This window comes from Ostrinia furnacalis, unplaced genomic scaffold, assembly GCF_004193835.3.
Source record: "Ostrinia furnacalis isolate ACB-3 unplaced genomic scaffold, ASM419383v2 OfSCF1533, whole genome shotgun sequence".
Taxonomy (NCBI): Eukaryota; Metazoa; Arthropoda; class Insecta; order Lepidoptera; family Crambidae; genus Ostrinia; species Ostrinia furnacalis.
This window is the reverse complement of record NW_021131772.1, coordinates 127,609-138,153: the sequence shown is the minus strand read 5'-3', so window position 1 is coordinate 138,153 and position 10,545 is coordinate 127,609. Positions and strand designations below refer to the sequence as shown.

General features: G+C 36.3%; 1 protein-coding gene across 2 annotated transcripts; it reads right to left on the bottom strand.

Moving 5' to 3' along the window:
• Positions 1-5,313: 5,313 nt before the first annotated feature.
• Positions 5,314-9,881, bottom strand: LOC114352998 (Vacuolar protein sorting-associated protein YL-1). Of its 2 annotated transcripts, XM_028304781.1 has the most exons (9): positions 9,592-9,878; positions 9,200-9,323; positions 8,715-8,856; positions 8,243-8,419; positions 7,794-7,869; positions 7,526-7,629; positions 6,774-6,909; positions 6,185-6,343; positions 5,314-5,577 (listed from the first exon to the last, which is right to left on the bottom strand). In XM_028304781.1, the coding sequence occupies exons 1-9, from the start codon at positions 9,720-9,722 to the stop codon at positions 5,385-5,387; spliced, it is 1,242 nt and encodes a 413-aa protein (XP_028160582.1). In that variant the 5' UTR covers positions 9,723-9,878; the 3' UTR covers positions 5,314-5,384. The 2 variants fall into 2 exon arrangements, with proteins under 2 accessions (XP_028160582.1, XP_028160583.1); XM_028304782.1 differs by lacking the exon at positions 6,185-6,343 and having other exon boundaries at positions 9,592-9,881.
• Between the last annotated feature and the right edge of the window lie 664 nt (positions 9,882-10,545).

Sequence of the window (10,545 nt, the reverse complement as noted above, 5' to 3'; positions counted from 1 at the left end):
TATGTCATTTGTCGAATTCTGGTAGTTTAGAAGTTACGAGGGAACACATGAACATCAGAACATACATACATACATACATAGCCTGTCAAAATCATAACCCTCCTTTGGCTTTGCCGTAGTCGGGTAAAAAATAGACAGACTTGAGTATTTGATATGAATTTCAATTTAATACTTTTACTCGTTCATGAGGAACATGATGGTATTTTTGATATTTTTTCCATCGATATAAATACGTCTAGTTTCACCTACTTTCATTTATGTGCACTTTATCAAGCAAGAGCAAGACTCACTCACGTTCACGTCTCAGTCACACTGCTCACACTGGTCTTTATAATGCGTGCATGTATCAAGCACGTTTATTTTAAAGGTATACCCAGTCCATAGTATACACGTCAATGGCGAGTGAATGAATTTTTGTCCTGTCACTTTCATTCATTTTTTTTTCATTGATTGATTGCATAGAGAAAAGTAATACGATTGATTGAAGTTGAAGAGGCGTCGGTGTTTGTCTGTTTTGTTTTTGTCAAAAATATTTTTTGTGGTGCTTTAACCAGCTTGTCTTGTTGAAATTTTTCTTCAGTACTTAGGTACTATATTTCCACGTTTGATTCTATCCGTTTTATGGATTGATTGATGATTGTCTATCATCATAACCTTACTTTCTCAAAATGTAATTTTGCAAGTGGGCTCTTTTAGTGAAGCATGGTTGGTCTCATATTAATCGTTTTATTAATCTAAGTATTAATTTAAGATCTCATAATGTTCAATTCTGTCTTCCAGCCAGATTGGCTTGGCGATTCTTGATCGACTAGGATTAATTTTATAAATTCTAGATATCGTATGTTGAGCTAACAATTATCTAAGTTGCAAGGTATGTAACATACTTTTCAGGAGTAACTCAAATTTTTGAATATTCTTCACATGTTTTTCTCCGTCTTGGAACAACAAAATCTGTGGTAGTGATACATGAGTGGTTGTAATGTCTCAATGCTCAGAAGTAGCTGCTACTGAATTTATGCCAAGATATTCCTTGTTCTATCACAACATGACCCAGATTCGAATTTAAAAGCATGAAGCTGTTGAATTTTCTGTAATGGAACATTTGTGTTCATCTTGGCTACAAGTAATGCATGGTTACAGCACCAACCATGCATTACTTGTAGCCAAGTCAACCACATGAGTGAACAATCTTTGAGTCCATTTAACTGTTCAACTTATCCCTTTCGCACCTGAGATTTTCGTTCCTTTGTTTTGCAATGAAAACTATATTATTTTGGCAAAGAAGTGGTAATATTAATGTAAAAAATAGTAAAAAAAATCCAGCGTACAACAGGACTTTGGAAAGTCGATATCACGATAGTGAGCTCTGGAGTTGACTTCTACCAACTCACGATCGTGCATTTATAAGTTTTAACGAGATTTTTATGCAATGATAATGTCCGCTTACCAGAAAAATATTTAAAATGAAATAAAATGCATCTGGTTATTAGAAAAGACTTATTTTATAATTGCTAACATTATAGCTTAGGTACAACATTACAGTATTTTGTTTTCATTGGAATGTAAATGTTCTTTCAACATACAAATTATAAATTAAACGAAATTCACATAATTTTATATGAGATCATTTTCATGTTCATTTGCGAGATAAACTCATGTTTCTTAGGAAACAAAAATTTTACACAAAAACAAAGAAATTAACTAAAAGGCCTTTCTGGCTGTGCAACTTTACTATGTGGTTTGCCGTGCCCCCAGTACTGTCCTTGCGTTACAGGTGCGTTGCCGGCCTTTAAGGTAAAGATACGCTCTCTTCTTGAAAGCTTGCATGTCGTATCCGTCCGGAAACACCGCAGACGACAGTCCATTCCACAGTTTGGTTGTACGGGGCAGGAAGTTTCTAGAGAAACGTACTGTTGTGGACTGCCAACCATCTAAGTGGATGGAAGTGCTGTCGGGTAGATCGGTGGCAAAAGTGGCGGCAGGAATAAGTCCGGACAATTCTTCGAAGCACTCCCCGTGATACATGCGATAGAAGATGCACAGTGAGGATACATATCTCTACGCAGCGCCAAGGGGTCAAGCAAATCCAAAATGTCTTGGCAGGTAGGCTTGTCTATTGAACAAGGTGTTAGCTTTGACTTTTTAGAACAAGATGGGTCTGCTTTTCTACCATCCATATTATCAGACGTAGACTTCCTCTTAGATATTCAATTGCCCAGCAGCCACAGATGGGTGAGGCGGAGAGGATAGGATCAACTTCACCTTTTTCATCATTTTTCGGCTGTGGAGGGAAAATCTCTTGGTCGTTATCGACAAAGTCCAACTCGGAACAGTCACCCTCGTCGAGGAAGCCCAAAACGAGGTCGTTGTTCAATGGCAAATATCGAAAAATAACTTAAAAATTAATAAATTCACGATCATGCGTTGGTACAATTGCAACCCAGATATCACGATAGTGAGCTGGTATTTTTTTCATAAATTTAATCGGTAATTGCTTAGAATATAGAAGAAATTTATAGTTATTCAGATGCATCATACACTCAATGATGTAATACAATCAAAATATCAATGAATTCCTACGAAAATTGCAATAAAATAAATATTACTTACGACGTCCAGTGACGGGGTCAAGAAACGCAGCCATTTTTCCGGTGCGCTCTCCTGCCGCACAATTTATAAACGCAGTAAGTACCACTTACTGCATTTATGATTGTTTTGAATATTCTGAATCCTGACATCGCGATCTATAAGAATCAAAGACCCGTTTTTTTCTATCTATCTTAGAACGGAAGATACATATTATCATAAACGCAGTAAAGAGCAGATTGTAGGTTTCTTCACATACTATGTTAGCAGTAAGAGCACATAATAACTTAATATTACGTGAATACTCGCGCTTACTTAATTTGCTACACAGTAATAGTGCAGTATGTGCCAATTACATCATTCTTATTATGTTTCTACAATTTTACTGGTAAAACGTTTTAGGAAGAAATTACTGTAAAAAATGTGAAAAATGTTTACAATGATCCAATGTCGGAAATCACGAAATAAACACTTACGCGTGGAATCTTATGTCACTTCCAGGACAGCACGTACTACCGCAACCACGCACTACAAAATTTTGCACCAATTCTTGTGATAAAACAATGATTATTTCCTGTAAACAATCTCAAACGAAATTAACTGCTTAATAAACAAAATAGTAAACAACCGCCATGATGGGCCGGATTGGGCCGATGTTGCCACATGGTACCGATTACCCAGGAATTGGGATTGTAATTCCCTGATTCGCCAACACATTAAGCCTAAATGGCCGACAATTTTGTGATTTTTTATTTAACTAGGTAATCTTAGTTTCAAATATTAATTATTTATTTGTTTAACTTTTGATTTGGTTAGTGTATTGGCTATTTCGAAGAATTTACAAGGAGATTTAAATCAGAAGATAGCAATACTACAGTTCACACTAAAAAGAGAGGTAGGGCCGCAGAGAGCGAGATAGATATAAGTAGGTATTTGACTCAAGTTTTGTTCCAAACTCTGCCCTCCATTTTTATCTGTAGCTTCATGGAGGTGGCTCACTTCACTAGACCTGTCAAAAATTGCAAGTGTCAAACCACAGAGTATGTAAATGTAATCCTATTCACAGCAATGGAAAATAGTTTTAGCCGTTGTGAAATAAAGAAAATATTTAATCGTACCGAAAGGAAATCATATTAAACTGGTGGTCCAGGGTCTATGGAAACTTTCCAGGTAATTTTCAACTCTACTCGTATTTTATTATTTATTATTAGTTACAATAATTTGTTTAGGTATTTTTTTTATTATTCCTCCTTCGGGTACGTTGTACGGCAGATTGTGGGGCTTGATCCCACTTAAAACTTATTCCCACCACAGAAATATGGTTCCCACTGTTGTTAAATAGTTGCCTAAAAAACAATGCATTTGGTAAATAACAAGAAACAAAATAGGTATAGCCTGACCAGGAACATAAAAACCCTGGCATAGAGGCGCGTCAATTGCATTTGATAGTGCAACACTGAGTACAGTCGCACCTGTGTTAAATTAATAGGAATGTTTCTTGAAACAAATAGTTTTGATATTTACAGTTTATTTACAAATTGTCTATAATATACAATACTGAAAGCTATTACATTACATTTGTTCATAAAAATGATATGTAGCATGCAAAAGATCCCTTTATATTGCAATTAAAGTGCATTCACTCCAAAATCCTAATTGATACTAATATAAGCCCAGAGAGACTAAAAATATAAGCCGAAAATAAATTGAATTAGAAGAATTTAATGCTGTCCTTTTTTATACAAGTCTCAATATTTAGTTTACACAACCGCATCACCAATAGTTATACAGATTCTAGACTACATATCTACTAAAACGGGACTATTCAGTCAATACATTATAAGCGTAGTAAATTTTGCTCCAAAATATCACTTGTTACACTTACATAAAGGTATAATTGAAATTGATGTCATCTGAACAACGCCATCTACCGGTACATTTACTATAAGGCCGTATACAGAAAGAAAGCTACAGCGCTGGTAATCCGCGCAGGAAAGTATATGAACGCGCGCCGATAAGCATTGATCGGCGCCGACAAGTTTCAACACGCGCTGGTCAGCACTGGACGCTGCCATATAAAATGCCATTTAACTTGCTTCCTTTGGGAACATAAGCGCTTATAAGTTTCCAGCTTTCTTTCTGTATACGGTCTTAGGCTGGTTGACCCCAACGCCAACGTCCCTAGTCCAACCCGTTTCTCTATAAAGTTACAGTTAAAAGTCACGATAGCTCATAAAGATAATATTCCTTCAGAATAAAGCAACAACCACGAGCTGACCATTTTTTTTATGACAATGGATGTCATTTGTGTGTCACAGTGTCAGGATTATTTCACTGTTTTGTACAATAAATCAATTATTGAACCAGTCACCACGTAAAATCTGAAAATATATCAGAGTTCATATTTTCAGCATGAAAATAAGTGCTAACGAGCTGTCAAATAGTTGCAAAAACGTTTGTTTGACGTGACGGCGACGGCATCACGCATCTTTTTTTTTACACAGTGCTAGTGTCATCTCGCTCGCTCAGTTCTTTGTTGCTCTATTCCGCTAAAGCCCGGTCTGTGAGCACGTAGAATTTTGTCCAATGACCCCAAGCTACCCATCCTTATCGCTCGCGCGTAATTATATCGCTGTCGCGACTGTGCGACGGTCGCCCGCAGTGAGTGTGCGAGCGCGTCAGCAATATAATTACGCGCGAGCGATAAGGATGGGTAGCTTAGGGTCATTGGACATAACTTTATGGATCTAACGCTGGGGTCAATGCCTGGAACTAGTCTAACCATTATAATCTCCGTTTCACTTGATATGTATCTGGACGTATGTAGACGCCGCGTCGGCTCTTCTCCATTGCAACCACGCTGCCGTTTGTGGGTCGGATCTGTCACCTCGAGCCTCAAGCTGTTGGTAATACGCCTCCCGTATGATTCTGAACGCGTCCACGCTTCTGTACGGCAGTTTGGTGATCGGGTCTATGTAGCGGGCTGGCCTCCTGTAATGAGTAAATTAAAATAATTGAGTACTTAATTAAATAAATACAATAAAGGTATTTATTTAACAAAGTACGCATTTAGTGTTAAAAATTCTTTCTTGTTACAATACTTTACAAAAACTGAAGTAACATCACTGGTGCCATACCCACGTAATGCCGCCATAGGCGTCTAATGCCCGTTTTCACCATCAAGCCGTAATTTTTAAGTGACCCCTATGAAAAATAAATTCCTGTTAAGTGTTAGCATACGTCACTTAAAAATTAAGGATTCATGGTGAAAACTTGCATAACACACATAAATCTGATTAAAATTACATTCACATGTAACTTGTGTGTGCCATCTGGAAATTGACCTAGGACCTCTGGATCAAGAGTCCAAAATACAAATCATAAAATCGAAATACTAAAGGCGAAAAAGATAATAGATATTATGTTAATAGATAGACAGCAGCATAGGTATCCATGCAGCAGTTATAGTAAGTTATCTGTTTATTTACTTTTTCTCTTTGATCTGTGGTTGACTGGTAGAGAATGCCTGCTGGCCATTAGTACATTTTCTTCCAAGGAATAAAGACAAAACAAATATAGATAATAATTTAATACATACTTAGTGACAGCGCACAGCAGTTCCCGCCTCCTCTTGACCGGCCTCTTGGGGAAGCAAGAGCGGAAGGCTCTGTCTTTGATGTCGTTTTCGAAAGATAGCAACGTTCGCTCGTAGTGTTTCACTTGATTGCTCTTAGGTTTGTCCGGCTTTTCTGCTTTACTGAAATATCAGTGATAAATTATTAGCTTTTTAGATCCAAAAACACTTTAGATAGAATAAAAACTACAATTTCGGCATCACATACAAATTGCACTCATTACACAAACAGCAAGCTGAAGTGGCAATGAGCAGGGCACGTAGTACGCAGAACTGACGGCCGATGGGGCAGCAAGATTCTGGACTGGAGGTCACGTACGGAAAAGCGCAACATAAGACGTCCGATCACAAGGTGGACCGACGAACTCAAAAAGGTTACCTAACCTAACCAACCGATCATTATCATGGAAATCATTGGGATCATTGATGAAAAACCTACAAATCGTCAAATACTTAATCAAATCAAATCAAATCATTTATTTAAATAAAAAGTAACTTAACATCTTTTAGACGTTATCAATGTAAAGAATCGTTAATGTATTTAATTACTTACGGCAAAGATTCAACATCCAAGTCATCATCCGGGCCGATAACTTCCACATCAATTTTGGTATCAGTCTTAGCGAATTCGTCTGTCTCAGTTTTCAGATCTGTCATTGACACGTCTGCATTTTCATCTGGCAGAAAGCCTATGAAATAAATAAATATTATTCATTATAGAAAATGTCGGAGTCCGTATTTGCGCCTTCTAGTTGGCGCCGAATAAGGTCTATCAGTTGGCGCCAACTTACGCCACTTTAGAGTAAGGTAATGTCACGTGTTCGTGGCTAAGAAAATCATAACTGTACCTCTAGCATGAACAACTTTCGTCTTCAAATCGTTTGCGTATTCGACAAAACTCGATACTCAACCTTCGAATTAAACGATAACGTGACAATTTTGATGGTCAAAATAAGTTTCGTGCAACCATTTCTCATACCAAGTTCACCTTATGACACTTTCACAAGGGCGCTGTTTTAGTTTTCGTACTAAATCTTTTGATGGCGATTCGAATACGCAAACGATTCGAAGTCGAAAGTTTTTCGTGCTAGAGATACTGGTGATCGCTAAAGCGGTAGGGAGGACTATCGCATTTGCTTGCTCTCGCCAGGATGGCGCTACTGTAGAGTAAGTCACTTGCTATAAAAACGATAGCCTTCATTGGCGCCTTTAGTTTAGTCGCCAGTAGTTTAAATTGCCAATAATGAATGTCTTCAAAGGATATTAAACTTTATAAATTCAATGTAAGTATCAAAATACACTTACCTTCTTCACTTTTGATGATGTCACTTAGCGTGAGATCTGCTATCGGCGTTAAACTTGTCTTTTCATCGTCTGGATTTGAAATCGGTACAGAAAACGAATGATATCTGAAAGATACACACTTATTTTAAGATCACAGACAAAATCAACCAAGTTATAATGTTCATAATCATGGACATTTTATGGAATTATAATTAAGTATGCCTCCTGAAATAAATTCAATCTTCAGTAACTTAAATAAAAAATTAATCTTAAAACAAATTATTCTCACCTTATAACAGGACCAGTAATCGTTTTCTTTGTAGGACGTATCTTCTTTCTCTCCAATTCAATTTGTTCAAACCTCTCTGAAACATAAGGAAACAAGCTGTAGGTAAGTGTTTTTTTATTTTAGACTATTCTTCTGTTATGACTGCTACTTTGAGCTAAGATTTTCACATTAAAACACCCCAAGAAGGTTTAACAACCACAGCTAAAACAGTTGTAGCTCAATGAAGATAAATTTGTTCCCCAGTCGACGAAGCACATGATGTCATGCCCTGCGTGCCCAAACAACTGCAGGAAGATTTAATGAAGGCTACTGACAACGCCACTCTTGTGGCGGAATTTTGGGCTGACACTGTGTAGGTTTGTTGTCGACACAACAAGAAGAAAAATAGAATAATGAGAAAAATAATGCCTCAATGATGTACAAATCTATTTAACTATTTTTTACATTACCTAAGCTCTTCAAATTCTCTTTTTCTGTAACAAGGGCTTCTTCTAGCAATTCTTCTTGTGTGGGCATCTTTTCCTCGATTTTCTTTGGTTTCTTCTTTTTCAGTTCGGACCGGATTTTGATTCTCTGCAGTGTTTCTGCTGACTTTACCGCTGTACTCTGCCTGATTGATTTGCGCCCTGAAATCATAGTGAATACATTTTAATGATAACCAAAGGGAAGATGCACACCTACGTAATGTAATTTTTAGTCATATTGCATGTGTACCTACTGTATTACGCACTGTACAAAGGCAAAAGTCATTTAACAAGTAACTAAACCACTTCTGCATAGATATCAATGAACAATAACCAATTGACCTTATTTATACCTACTGCATTCAAAATCGATTTCTTAATGCTATTTTACTGTTCTACACTTTACTGCACTAGCAAGCTAACTTTGAATTGGTTGGAAAATAATACAAAATCTTACCAAAAGAAATATCAGCATATTTTTCTGATTTATCAGCCTTTTCTTCTTTTGGCTTCAGTTCCTTTGGTTTCTTTACAATGACTTTTTTTGGTTTGTCTACTGCTGCTGATGCTCCTGCTACTTTCTTCTTCCTGTTGGGATCCTACAAGAACAATATTATCCAGTAGATACACAAATCCTTCACTGTCTTAAAGTATTTGTTGTAATTTTTGCTGTTTTTCCTAGATTTACCTTAAAAATGTAACAAAGCCGTTTTTAATGGCATTAAATACTAACGGATCATTAACAATCTTAATTACTAATAGTTAATGATTGCAATAAGAATATGACAATGTCATTCATTGAATAGCTAGTATGAATCGCATAAATACCACAGAAAGTCTGTGGTATTTTACCACAGAAATTTTGTGGTATTTTAGTGATGTATATTTCAGAGCATTAGTTCACTCAAATCCACAATTCTTTAGCATTTTAATATAAATTACCTTATATGCCTTAGTGCCAACTTTTCTTTTCTGCTTTTCATCGGTTTCCTGATCAGACACCGGTTCGTCATTTTCATCAATATCAAAATCGGAGTCCACCACATCCTCCGTTTCTTTTTCTTGACTGAAATGTTAAATATTCAAAATAATAACAATCATTTCTTTATTTAATATAGGTTAATTCTTTCATAGTGTCTGAATTTGTATGATTTTTTCACAAACAGGCAAGTATATTTTACAATATTCCTCTGGGGTCAGAGGGTACAGTTGAAATGTACCTACTACTGTGTGAGCATCATTTTCTATTTCATTTTATAGTCCAAAACAAGCCTAATGAACGAAACCTAATGAGATTTCATACAAAAATACTCCAAAATTTTGAATGAACTTACACATAATCGTTATCCTCAGCTACTTCCTGAAAGCCACCGTACGTGGTTTTGTAGAAATCATCTTCCTCCTCTTCGTCCAACAGCTTTGCCATGCGATTCCCAGCATTGGAGCGACGTTCCCTCTGAGCCATTCTGATCTACAGATCCCACAAGATCACAACAAGGTAAAGGTTATACTTGATATTATTTGCTATGTATATTCTTTTAACTGAATAAACAAGTCAAAAACAATAATTATCGTTCCGAAATAATTTAAAATGCCGTGAAAATAAATAAATTACACTCAAACAATCACCTTCATACAACAAACAACGATGTGACAAATGACGACAATGACGTCACAAAGTCACACTTGACAATAGTGATGCGAAAATATTTCCGATCTTAATCGATGTAAAGAAAGATACCACTTATCCGAATAAACATTTTAATGTACTATCGGCAAAGTTAATTACCCATTGCCTCGTCTCGTTCTATCGCAAAGAATCACCATTTGATGAGAGCCAGAGCAAAAACGGAAATGGATAGTTAACAGTGTGACTTATTCATAAGGAACGAATATCCAAATCAAGATGTTTCCAGTACAATCTAGCTATTAGAATTTCTATTATTGTTGGTATTATGTATTATATTATCTGTGGTATTATGTTATATTTTTAACCGAGAGAAAAAAGGAGGAGTCTATTTATGTTCGGCTGTATGTATTTATTTTCTATGTATGTTCACCGATTAGGTGTACTCCGTCAATTGTGGACCGATTTTCAAAATTATTTTTTTGTTCGATAGGGTACACTTCTAATGTGGTCCCATTGCCACCAAGTCAGGATCTGATGATGGGTCCTAGGGAAATCAAGGGCAAACCTCAAATTTTATTGGCATATAATAATATTAGGTTTTTCATAATATTATGTACATAATTATTATGTTATTCTAAAGTAATTCAAGTATTACAGT